This window comes from Typopeltis vanoorti, chromosome 23 (genome assembly GCF_054136105.1).
Source record: "Typopeltis vanoorti isolate ZY-2024b chromosome 23, IOZ_Tvanoo_1.0, whole genome shotgun sequence".
NCBI lineage: Eukaryota > Metazoa > Arthropoda > Arachnida > Uropygi > Thelyphonidae > Typopeltis > Typopeltis vanoorti.
This window is the reverse complement of record NC_143571.1, coordinates 67,120,521-67,134,245: the sequence shown is the minus strand read 5'-3', so window position 1 is coordinate 67,134,245 and position 13,725 is coordinate 67,120,521. Positions and strand designations below refer to the sequence as shown.

Here is a 13,725-nt window from a genome sequence, read left to right as displayed (position 1 = left end):
AAAGATGGAACAGGAGCAGTAATTCTCTCATATACACATATACAATCAATCCCAGATAAAATAGCAAGATTGCTTTGTCAAAAAATCTGAAAGTTGCTTTCTACCCAATCAACAAAATCTCGAAACATATGAAACCTCCTACACCACATCCACCACTTAAAAAACAAGGTATCTACATGATCAGTTGCAGTTGTGGGCTACACTACATAGGACAAACTATCAAATTTGAGGAGATATGCTGTTCGAAAGCCATCAAGAAAGAAAATGGAACTGAGAATGAAAAAGCACAAATCAGTACAAAACATCTAGTAGAATGGCAAGGAACTGAAATGCTCTCCTTTGATTACTGCTTTTACTCAAGAGCATTGAAAAAATCAACTGAAATAATTAAGTATCCTATGCAGTGTAACAAAAAACAAGGGAATGATTTTACATGAAATCTGATCTTCCAAAATCCATCACAACACAGTTGTATCTACCAGCAGTATACAGCAAACCATAGCAAATGCACACTTTCCATTTTTTTGTTTTCAAATATTCTTCACTAGAAATGCTAACTGTTATTACTTTGCTTGTAGTTTTTCCTGCTATTTCCCAATGAAGTGAAACTAAGTTTTTTCAGGAAAACAGTCAAATTAAAATAATGTTTTTTTTTTTAACTTCTTTTGCAAATTTATGTAAATTATCTTGCAGGATATCTACATCACCTTTATCAACTATTGCCCTCTACAGTTTGCATCATCAGCAAACTGAATATCCCTCTTATATTTCCCTACATCATTGGTATGCCAATTAAATAGTAGTCCTTAGTACATAACCCTGAGGTAATACACTAGTCACCCTCATTCTCCCAGATTTCACTTCATTTTATACTACACTCTGGTGTCGGTCATCTTCCCCCCCCCCCCCCATTGGCTTCAACTTTCGTAATGTGGCATTCTGTTCAAATGCCTTTGCAAAGTCCAGCAATATTATGGTATAGCCATTTTCTTCATCCAATTCTGCTGTCATTTTCATGAAAGGGTTGTTGGAAGAAGCAAGAGTAAAGAGTGAGAAAGTGAAAATTGTCAGGATTTTACCTCGCTATGATAAAAATGAATTAAGAAGGGCTATGATGGCAAACGATTTGAATGCATAGGCTGTGTAGAAGGAATGGATGTGAGTTTTTGGATATGTGGAGTGAGTTTGAGGGAAGCCTGGATTTGTATAATAGGGATGGCCTACACCTGAATGCATTTGGTATCAGGAGTCTAGAAAAACTAATAACTGGTATGAGGCCTAAAACAGTCAGGGAAACTAAATTATAAAGGGAAGAATGTGTGAATGTAAGTATAAGAGCAACAATGTTATATAACTGTGTTAATGACACGAATGGGCTTTGTCATGGAAATGTTGATAAGGAGAGAATAATGCCTTACTACTACATGTGTAAGGCATTAGAGAATATATCTGCAAGTTGTCCAACTGTGTCAGGCAGACTGCAGACAAGACACAAAAGAACAAAAGGTACATTATTATGTCTGTACACAAATGCTAGGAGTATCAGAAACAAAGGGATAGAGTTTGTTGCTTTAGTCAATACGTTGCGACCTCAGATTGTAGGTATTAGTGAGAACTGGCTATCAGAATCAGACATACTAACTGGTGTCGAGAGTAAAACTTTTAGGAAGGATAGAGAGGATAGGAGGGGGGCATGCTGCTAATGATATCAGATGACTTGAATCCAGTTAGAGTTGAGACCTATGCTTATAGTACTACTAACAGTATTTCATGTGGCCATGAGTTTGAAGCCATCTGGTGTGAGGAGGAATCTAACAAGATCAATTACATAGTAGGGTGTTGTTACAGACCTGGTGGGTCGGTTGCTAGCGATGAAGAAATGCATCACCAAATAGAAAAGATGAGCATAAAAAGATTAATCATAATGGGAGACTTTAATTACCCAAATATTGATTGGGTAGCAACAGAATCTCATGAGAAGAATGAAAATGCATTTATTGAGCTGTTGTGGCAAAACTTCCTCAAGCAGCATGTGACAGAAGGAACTCGAAGGCAAAGAGTGATAGATTTGATTATAATGTCAGAGAACGTTTCAGTTAAAGACATAACTATTCTACCTCTGGTTGGTGACAGTGATTGTGCAGTACTCACTTGAGAAGTGACTAAGTTTATGAATGTTCCATTCAGAAAAGGTTACATGCTGAACTCGAAAGCAAATTATGACCAACTGAGGAGTATACTGAGTTCAGTGGAATGGGATTGGTTTCTGGATGGAAAGAATATCGACAGTGCATGGGAAGCATTTAAACAATACTTAAATGATGTGATATCAGAATGTGTCCTGAGAGTTCAAAGAATAAATAGAGTAGGAGTCAAATGGATGTGTAATCTTATTAAATAAGAAATTTGTAAGAAAAGGATGATGTGGAAGGAATACTATTTGCTTAAGGATGACGTCCGTTATGAATGTTATAAGCAGCAGGCTAGAATAATCACAACTCTTGTAGGGAAAGCAAAGCCTGAGTATGAAAAGAAACTGGCTCTTTGTGCTAAAAACAACCGGCAAGAATTCTATCGATATGCTGCAAGTAAAAGAAAGAATGAATATGCAACAATAACTCTTCTAAATCCAGATAGTGTAAGGTTTATAGATGCAGTAGAGGTTGTTCAGTTAATGAGTGCCCATTTCGTTAAAAGCTATCAACTGGTGAATGCAACATTGAGCTCACTGTTATCTCTTTACTGGATGAAGAAACTCCAGTGTATGAGAACGAGGTATTAGAGCTGTTGCACAAATTGAACAAGAATTCAGCAATAGGAACTGATAGAATATCAGCATGTGCTAAAAGAGTGTTCAACTGAACTCGCCATTCCTTTGACCAGGATGTTTAATATGCGTCTCAGAACAGGGAAGATTCTGCAGGAATGGAAGGAATATATGGTAATTCCATTGCACAAGGGTGGTGCAAAGACAGATGTATCCAACTATCGACCAATCTTTTCCAGATTTTGGAAAAATTGTTAGGGCTTGCATTTAGAAATGGGTTGACAGTGAATCTCTACTTTGCAATGAATAACATGGGTTTACTAAGTAAGGGAATGTTATGTTTTAGCAACTTGCTCACATTCTATAACGATGTTACCATAGAACCAGATAAAGGGAATGGATACACCATGATACTTTTGAATCTTGCTCAGGCTTTTGACAGAATACAGCATGGTAGACTGCTGCATAAATTGGAGAAAATAGGTGAGTTTGGGTTATATAATATTAGCATGGATAAGAGGATGGCTGACTAACAGATATCAAAAAGTGGTATATGGAAGATATGAGTCTGCAGGATTTAAAGGAACAAGTGATGTACCACAAGGATCAGTGTTTGGTCCACTGTTATTCAATCTCTACATTAATGATATTGGAAAAGATTTGACAAGCAACACACAGCTATTTGCTGATGCAAATTTCAGCATTCTGCAAGTACTGCATATCAGGAATGCTGCTGGTATGCAGTACTTGCAGAATGTGAGCATGAGAAAATGGGTGTCAGTTCAATATCAGTAAATGTAAAGTCATTCACTTCAGCATGATTAGATATCCAATGTCGTATTATATTGGTGGGATTAGGCTAGAAGAAACTGATGAGGCTAGGGATCTTGGAGTGTTAATAGAAAAAAAGCTGAAGTTCAGGGAGCTATGTAGCTAGGATTGCAAATACAACTCAAAAGATAATTGCAATGCTGAAACGAACATTCACATATAAAGATAAGGATATTATTTTGCCTCTTTAAAAGGCCTTGATAAGACCTCACTTGGACTATTGTGTGCAGGTCTGGTCTCCTGGTTTCTGTTGTGATTCTGATATATTGGAGAGAGTGCAAAGGAGAATGTTAAAAATGATATCAGGATTGTGGATTACTGATTATGAAGACGGATTGAGAATTTGTAGACTTCAGACACTAGCAAACAGGAGAAAGATGGGGAGGTAATATGACTGAGACTTACAAACTCCTGAAAGGGTCATACAGTATTTCAATTGATGGAATTTTTCAATTTTTGGAGGGTGAGGAAAGGACAAGAGGGCATCCTTGGAAGCTGAGAATGAAGGCCGCCAAGAAAGATGTGAGGGCTAGATTTTTCTCTCAGAGGGTGGTGCATGATTGGAATGGATTGCCTTTGGATGTTGAGTGCAAGCAGTGTTGTGAATGAATTCAAAAATAAGTATGATAGCTGGTGTGTGTAGTATGTGGCCTCCCTTGATGAGTCTCTGACTTCCTGGAGGTCTCGCTTAATAATAATAATAATAGACAGGATCTATCCTTTACAAAACTGGTGCCCATTACAGATTATTGTACTGCTATCCATCCACTGTTGGATTTTACATTTTTTTTTTTTTTTTTTGTTGCAGCTGTTGCATTATATCTCTACTCATCCACTAATTCCAACTTGGTTAATCTACCAGACTCAAGGTCTGGAGGATCTCAAACAATCTCTGACCATTACCCATGAGCTACTGACATTCTTTCCTTGTAACTTCTCAAGCCATGTAAGATGCTGCCTAAGTATGCCATAATTACCAGCTTTATAGTTAAACATAAGCCATTTCTTGACAGAGAATTTCATATTTAGTAACTTCTCAAACAAGACTGCATGGCCACAGAGTGTCTGCCTTGGTTGCAGATATATCTTCTGATGCTATTATCAGATTCAGCACTCTCAAACCTCTGGTTCCATCTATAACCTGTTGTTTCAGGTAATTATCCCTTAGCAACTCAATAAATTCAACTTCCATCTTAACATGCCTCTTTTCCTCCCTCAAATCTGTATCCCCATAGTTAAAGTTATCCATAATCTACTCATACATCTACGTCATCCTGTAGACCTCCTGGTCTACAGAAGCAATCAACAATATATTTTGTTCTATTTGCCTGTATCTTACACCAAACAGAATCAAATGGATCATCTCCCCAAGACCTAAAATTCTCTTTAATTTCTAATTTTGTTGAATGTAGTTCTTCAGCTAAGCAATACCCCCACCTCCTGTTCTATTCTCTCTATCCTCCCTGAAAATACAATACCATTTACATTCTCTCCTTGTAACTATATAATTTTCTGTCAACCAGTTCTCACTGATGCGTATAATTTTTGGCCAAGTTGGGCTGACCAATGCCAAAAACTCCTCTCCCTTATTTCTGAAATTTCTGGCATTCATGTACATGCATTTCAGCATCCTTGAACCCAAAATTACTCTTGTGTAATGTCATTACCAACCTATATGAATCTGAAACCTATGAAATCACATTGAACATTGCAAAATCATTCTTAACTCACTCATTTACCCCCAGGGGTGGCCAGACACATCCTTTATTGCATTCCACTAACATATCTAGTTTCCCTGGTTTTGCACTTCCAAACTGTCACTAAAGAATACTTTCTCCAAACATCTGACTCCAAAACCTTTCAAATGTAGTCCATCAGGCATATATAAGTCCTTTCGTATATCAAATTTACTCCATACATCTATAAACTGCACACCATTCCTTCAGCACAATATTCTTATTGGCTCATTAGCAATCATGACCCGTCTTCTCAACTCTGTTCCATCATACTGAATCAGAAGACTCAGAATCTTTACTTCCTTACTCCTCATTTTTATTTCTTTCAACAATTTTCATATCCTCTCTCATTGCATATTTCTTCCCCATTCAAATAATTTGTTCCTGCAAAAACAATCAACTCTTTCAAGTTTTCTCTTCTGCAAATTAACAGCTTCATTACCATCCTTAATCTTCACACCTGGAAAACATGCTTTCTTCGTTTTCTCATTGAATATACTTCTTATAATGGAATCTCCATACACTACCTTCTCCTTATTTCCAGTTTCTCACACTTTCATACTCTCTCCCATTCACTTTTTCTTTCATTCTCATGCCTGCCGTACCACAACAATAATTTCTCCAGTTGCTTTAGCTCCCATTTTGTCCTGTAAAGGATTGCGCATAAACATGCTATTTCATTCATTATCACTTCATCACCCACATTATTTTCAGCCATTTCTTTCATGATCTCCTTCATATTTTGCACACTAACATTTACTACTTCCACATTCTCCAGAACATTATTGCCATCTTTCTTTACTTAATATTCATCAGTTCATCTTCCTGCTTTCCACACAACTTGCATTTTTTGCAATTGTACATGAAACATTTACAACACATACTTTCTCTCTCTCTCCACTACTGCTTTCACATCATAACCCATTAACTCTTCGTAATGAATACATAGAACATACACTACAGCATACAAAATCCCTCATACTAAACTTGGCAAATAAGAAAGACTTGGCTACCATTTTCCTTGTATGCATCAGTGCCACGAAAAAACACTTTCTAAACAATGTCACATAATTAAATTGCTGAAACACACATACACGCACAATTTTACAGTCTAAAAAAAGTATGAAAGATATAAATCAAAATAATTACTAAATTATTTTGATTTATTCTGATATTCACTAAAATAAAAGACTCATCTACAGGACATGTAAAACTGCTTCTACTCCAAGATTTCTTATATTCACTCTTCTCTTTATTATTCTAATAATCTAGAATTCAACCTTCTGCACTATGCACATTAGCCATTATAAAACTTTTAACTCGCTATTTAAATATTTCAACTTGAATATCACTACTTCAGTTACTTTTCCTCCTTTCAGATTTTGAATGGTTTTCTTTCTACATACAATAGTGAAATACTCAGATACTTTTATGTAATAAAAAAAATACTTTTTTTATGTTTTGTCACTGATTATTTTCATTTAATTACTTTTCTATATTACTCCAGGCATCCAGAATATCCTTATTTTTAGTTTTTACATCTCCATGATCACTGTTTTGTTCTGTGGTAGGCTTTTCTCCATTTCTGAGCTTTTTTCAATAGCTTTTGAAACACAATGCTACTCTCATGATATTTTCTATATTCTTTTGAAAACTTACCACCATCAAAGAGTTCGGATTTTATTTTTCCTTCCTTTCAGACAACTGTACCATGTTTGCCTGGCTGCGGGAATTAACGATGAAGTTTTCATAAGGTCAATGTTTATTTAGATTTTGTCACAGTGTCTCAAAAATCTGATTGTTACTATCAAACCCTTTTATTTTATTTCTGGACTGAGTCACATCTAAATGTTACTCAGCTTTATTATTTTTAGCATGGGTCTATACTTTATTTTGAATGTGATATTTTTTTTCCTGCTCAAAATAAAGTGATCACTTATTTCGTACCCCTTTGTAGACTCATATCCTGAACTCATCTGAAGATATCACTATTCACAACAAGAAAATTAAAATACCTTCTTTCTTTGTATTCTAATGTATATACAAGACAAAGCCCTTTGGTCAGAAAGACCTGGGTTCGATTCCCATCTACGACATGAGGAACCTTTAGCTGGTCTCTTTCGACTAAAGGTGAGTTAGTCAGTCTCAAATGGAGGCAGAGGTTTTTTTTCATTCCTCAGAACAGCAAACCTCTATGAACACACATGGATTTACAGTCATAAAATATATCTATACCTAATCCCTCATTAGGAGGACTCAACCTACCCTCCATAGGGGGAGCCCCATATGAATAAATAAATAAATGTATATACATGTTTATGTTGGAACATGGTACTACTAATAACTAATTCATTCTCTGTGCAGAAATCCTGCAGATATTATTATTATTATTATATTATACCTCCACAAAGTATCAGAACTCACTGCAGAAGCTAATCTCTATATTACAGAATCTACCAGCAGCTCTCTACTACATCCTCTGCTGTCTCTTTCTCCATATTTTCTACAATGTAGGTGTGTGAATTCATTTTCTACTTTACTGTTTAAATCTCCATTAAGAACCAGCTGGATGCATTTTTTCCTTCATGTCAGCAGTCATGATTTTTAATGACTCAAAGGATTCTTCTTTCTTCACTACTGGCACTAATGGACTATTAACACAAATCATCTGCATTTTTCAATTTCCCAATTTGAAATCTGCCTCTACCCACATGGTGTGTGTGCAGCTGGAGAGGGAGAGTTAGTTGGTATTGTGTATACTGAAATCACCAAGTAAGATAACCTCACTGCTCGGAAAGTTGGACTGAAGGACAAAGACTTTCAAAGGGTTCCAAATAGTTGGTGGCATTGAGAGAAATATAGACAGCATATAAATTTGGCAGAGTGAGGCAGAGCGATTTTCACCCAAAGTCGATTGTGATTGGGAGATTCTAAGTTGAATGCTCTCTGGCATGGTATGTCAGAGCGAACCTATGCACAAATGCCATCCTTGAGCTGAAGAGTGTGTATTTAAGAAAGTTCAGATGAGTAGCGCTTGGAGAGTCTGAAATATGGGTTTCTTCCAGGAAAAGCAGGTGGAGTTTTGCAGACTGAAGGTAGAAGTGGACACTGTTGAGTTTAGAACAGAGACCACGTATATTTGCAAAGGAGATCTGAAAGTCTCTGTGGGGTTTGTTGTTGACCACTCCCTAAGCAGTACTTGTACTTTTGTTTTCAAGTTGGCTGTTAGCACCACTCAATTTTTGCACTAGAATTCCTCTTTTGTAGTCTATGTACCATGTTTCTTCATTGCTTTGTTTTTTTCTTCCAGTTGTTTGTGAAGTCATTGACCTTGTTTGCACTGGATAAAGGTAAGATCAAGCCTGGCTCATATACATGATTGCAGAGAAATGACTTTGCAGTTTTTCACAGGTTGTTGACTTTGAGATTGATTAACTTATTATTAACCATAATGCAAATAATAACAGTTGTTACAATAATAAACCAACAGTTTCCATGAGTTATTTATAACAAACGCTGAAGAGCATCTAATGATGAAGACAAGAAGGCAAAATGATTTTTTCCAAGAGGATTTATTTAATTTAATAAACAATTTTTTTACATATGAAACACTATTATAGTGCAAGCTTATTACAATAACTGCTATATGAGCAAGCAAAGAAGAGGTCCCCTTCAAGATAATTGAAATAATTATCGCCATAATCTTGCCTCAAATCTCTTGGTACCACCTTGCTTAGCATGCCTTTCTCATTTTCCTTTTTAAATAATTTTCAGTCATTTGCTTGTTTCCTGTTTAAAATTTTGGGAATGTTGAGTTTAGGATCCCATATCACAGCACATCTCTTTGTGGTGACTGTTTGTGGGCCAAATACAAGAAACCTATGCTAGAGAGAGCACTTACAAGAAAGATCACATCAAACCACCTATGGTAGAAGTTGAACTGGAGCTGTCCTAGAACTTCAGTTATAATTGACCTACAATAATAAAGTTACATCAGTATTGGTATTAAAAAGAACTTTCTGCTTACATTTATTCATATTTTTATTATTTCTTTCAAAACATAATATACAAGAAAATTATAATTATTATATGACACCTCCATTAGAAATTTAGAAAATCTAAAATACTGGTATTAACAAAAAATACTTTTTGTTAATACCAGTATTTTAGATTTTCTGTATTTTGACTCTTAATTCACTTCTATTAGTAACTCATAACTAAAACTTCAAGTTTATGGTTAGAAATTTGGACAATATAGTACAGTGATATCTCAGTTATCTGACCTTAAAGAATATAATTTCTTAGCATCTTTAATTTATTCATATTTAAGAATTTAGGGACACAAAACACATGTGTTGAAATGATTATTTTAACACGTGTGTTAAAATAATTATTTATTATTATTTAATTATTATTAAAATAACACTTGATGTTTCGACTCCTGTATCGTGGTCATCACCAGAAGGATACATGCGTATAGGAACCAAGCTACATGCTACTGCACTCCATAAAGGTAAATTAGCTCTACATTGTTAACTAATCTTTTTCTTAGGCTGACCTCTAGTGATAAAAAAATAAAATAAAAATAAATAAATAAAAAAAATTATATATAAAATAAAATTTAAAAAAATTAAAATAAATAAATGAAAACTACAATAAATTCTGCTAAAGTCCTCATGTACTAAGAATTTTCTGAAATTGTAAAAAAAAAAAAAAAAAAAAAAAAAAAAAAAAAAAAAAAAAAAAACACTTCACCGAGTCTTCTTTGTATTGAGATTTTTCTTTGTAGTCGCTATGAAGGTTGAGATGGGTCCTCCACATTCTTGGAATGGTTAGACCATTTTTATTCAGATTTGGATTATGTTTGAGCATTTCACATGCCTCTTTAAATTTCCTCTCGAACCAGGTTTTTCCAAAATGAAGGTATTTAATATGCCATTTGTGTTCATCCTTCCTGATTGGGATGTTCGCCCTGTTTCCCCTATGTATAGTACGTTACATGTGCATTGTATTTTGTAAACCACTGGGTGGGCTAGGTGTGGCAGCGGATACTTGGAAGAACTCAGTAGGTGTCTTAATTTTGTCGGGGGTTTAAAGGTGGGTTTGATGTTGTATTTTTGTAGTGTTCTATTTTTTCAGAAATGCCTCTAACATATGGTATGGCAATAGCATTCTTGAAATCTTTTTTGTTTTTAATGGTATCTCTGTGGATGATCTTGTGAATGTTTTTTTTTACTGTATCGATTTTTTTTTTTTTTTTTTTAATATAAAGGTATGGTTGATGATCTCATATTCCTGGTTAAGAGCTTGTTCATTTGAACAGATAGTTTGAGCTCTGTGTTTAAGGGTGCTTATGACCCCTAGTTTTTGTGTTGGGTGGTGATAAGAAGTTTAGTATATGTACTGGCCTGTGTGTGTAGGTTTGCGGTAGACTGAGAAAGAGAGACAGCCTGAGGGAAAACATGTGACAAGTGTGTCTAGGAATGGAAGCGAGTTGTTTTTTTCTATTTCAATGGTGAATTGGATGCATTTGTGTTGTTTGTTCAGGTGGCTAAGGAATGTATTTAGTGCTTCGCAGCCGTGGGGCCAAATGGCGAAAATATCATCGACGTATCTGAGCCAAATTTTGGGCTTTAGGCATGCCGACTCTAGAGCTCGTTGCTCAAAGTCTTTCATATAAAAGTTAGCTATTGGGAGGGAAAGTGGTGAGCCCATGGCTGGACCCTCTTTTTGAAGGTAAAAATTGTTTTGCCACATGAAATATCTGGAGCAGAGTATGTGGGCAAAGAGGGCTGTGATGTCGTGTTGTTGCCCACATACTCCGCTCGAGGTATTTAGTGTGGCAAAATAATTTTTACCTTCAAAAAGAGGGTACAGCCATGGACTCACCACTCTCCCCCAACAGCTAATTTTTATATGGAAGACTTTGAGCAATGAGCTCTAGAGCCAGCATGCCTAAAGTCCAAAATTTGGCTCAGATATGTCGACGATATTTTCGCCAATTGGCCCCACAGCCGCGAAGCACTAAATACATTCCTTAACCACCTGAAGAAACAACACAAATGCATCCAATTCACCACTGAAATAGAAAAAAAAACAACTCTCTTCCGTTCCTAGAAACACTGGTCACACGTTTTCCCTCAGGCTGTCTCTCCTCAGTCTACCACAAACCTACACACACAGGCCAGTACATATACTAAACTTCTTATCACCACCCAACACAAAAACTAGGGGTCATAAGCACCCTTAAACACAGAGTTCAAACTATCTGTTCAAATGAACAAGCTTTTAACCAGGAATAGGAGATCATCAACCATGCCTTTATAAAAAATGGATACAGTAAAAAAACCATCCACAAGATCCTCCACAGAGATACCACTAAAAACAAAAAATATTTCAAGAATGCTATTGCCACACCATATGTTAGAGGCATTTCCGAAAAAAAAACAACAGAACACTACAAAAATACAACATCAAAACCACCTTTAAACCTCCGACAAAATCAAGACACCTACTCAGTTCTTCCAAGGATCCTCTGTCACACCCAGGGGTTTACAAAATACAATGCACATGTAACATACCATACATAGGGGAAACAGGGAGAACTATCCCAGTCAGGCAGGATGAACACAAACGACATATTAAATACCTTCGTTTTGGAAAAACCGGCTTTTCTGACCACGCACTCCAAACATACCACAGAATTGATTGGAAAGGTACCAAGTCCCTACACCACACCAAAACCTGGTTCGAGAGGAAATTCAAAGAGGCACGTGAAATGCTCAAACATAATCCAAATCTGAATAAAAATGATAGTCTAACCATTCCAAGAATGTGGAGGACCCATCTGCAACCTTCATAGCAACCACAAAGAAAAATCTCAATACAAGAAGACTTGGTGAAGTGTTTTTTTTTCTTTCTTTTTACAATTCCAGAAGAATCTTAGTACATGAGGACTTTAGCAGAGTTTATTGTAGTCTTCATTTATTTATTTTAATTTTTTTAAATTTTATTTTATATATAATTTTTTTTTAATTTTTAAATTTCATTTATTTTTATTTTTTTTTTATCACTAGAGGTCAGGCTAAGAAAAAGATTAATTAACAACGTAGATTTAATTTACCTTTATAGAGTGCAACAGAATGTAGCTTGGTTCCTATACACTTCTATATAGGAACCAAGCAAGAATCTGTTCCTGCCTGTGCCCTTCTGATGATGACCTTGATACAGGGGTCGAAACGTCAAGTGTAATTTTATTAATAATTAGTAAAATAATCATTTTAACACGTGTTTTGTGTCCCTAAATTCTTAAATATGAATGCTGATCACCGTGTAACCTTAAAAGAAAGAGTCATCTTTAATTTATATACTAAACAATTTGTGGCAGTATATAATTGGTGGTATTTTGTTTATTTTTGACTGTTTTGTAGGTTACAGAGATCTTTTAATAAGCCATACCTCCAGGCTGTGTCACAAGCTTTTTCCATATGAAAGAACACCGAAACCAGATGTTCTTTTTTCAGAAATGAGTCTCTGATATGTTTCTAAATGGACCAAATGGTCGAAAGTTGAACAATATCTACGAAAGCTGCATTGTGTATTGGAGAAAAGATTATTGCTTTCTAAATACCAGAGAAGTCTGGCATTAACTATTTTCTCCAATATCTTACAAAGACAGCTGGTCAGAGCAAAAGGATGATAATTGTTTACTTGTGTTGGATTCTTTCCTGATTTTGGAATGACAATGACAACTGACTTATGCCAAGAATCCAGAAACTCTTCTGCTGTAAGTACTTATTGTATAGTAAAAGAAGGAGATCTACAGAAGATGGAAGGTTTTATCATCTGATAACAGATGCACTGCACTGGCAGTGACACAATAAAAGAGTTCATTTTAGTTCTCATAAACAAACAGCCGACTGTAAACAGCCGGCAAAGGTTGGTCGATTGGTAGAGCCTCTGCTACTAATGGCTCAGTTAAGTAAGTTTGAGCGTGGTTAGTAGTTGGAAGGGAACCAATCGTTCGATGCTGTTAGCACACTCTCCCTCGATGAGTCTTTGGACTCCCTGGAGGTGTCAAATAATAATAATATTAATATTAAATATTAAATATTAAAGTATGGCTCTAACCCATTGGTAGAAAAGCTTAGCCCCTGTTTTTCTTGTTGCTCTTTCAATATTAAAAAAAAAAAAAAAAAAAATCAGGAGGATATGAAGTAGTTGCTGAGATTCTGGCAAAATTTTCTCCCAAAGTCTCTGCAATAACTTTGGGATCAACAACAACAATACATCCATTATGTTCCAGAGGACAACCAGTGTGCTCTGTATCTACCTTTAATTTTCCAGATTTTATCCCACATAATTCTTGCACTGGTCATTTGATTAATTGGT

At 35.6% G+C, this 13,725-nt stretch overlaps 1 protein-coding gene across 2 annotated transcripts in view; it reads right to left on the bottom strand.

Annotated features, from left to right (window-relative positions):
- Window positions 1-8,887: 8,887 nt before the first annotated feature.
- Window positions 8,888-13,725, bottom strand: part of GPHR (Golgi pH regulator) — a 314,568-nt gene continuing 309,730 nt past the window's right edge. For both annotated transcript variants that reach the window (XM_090412614.1, XM_090412615.1), the window contains one exon: window positions 8,888-9,308. In XM_090412614.1, coding sequence (XP_090268740.1) covers window positions 9,164-9,308 — 145 coding nt within the window. In that variant the 3' untranslated portion in view covers window positions 8,888-9,163. The remainder of the gene's footprint in view (window positions 9,309-13,725) is intronic.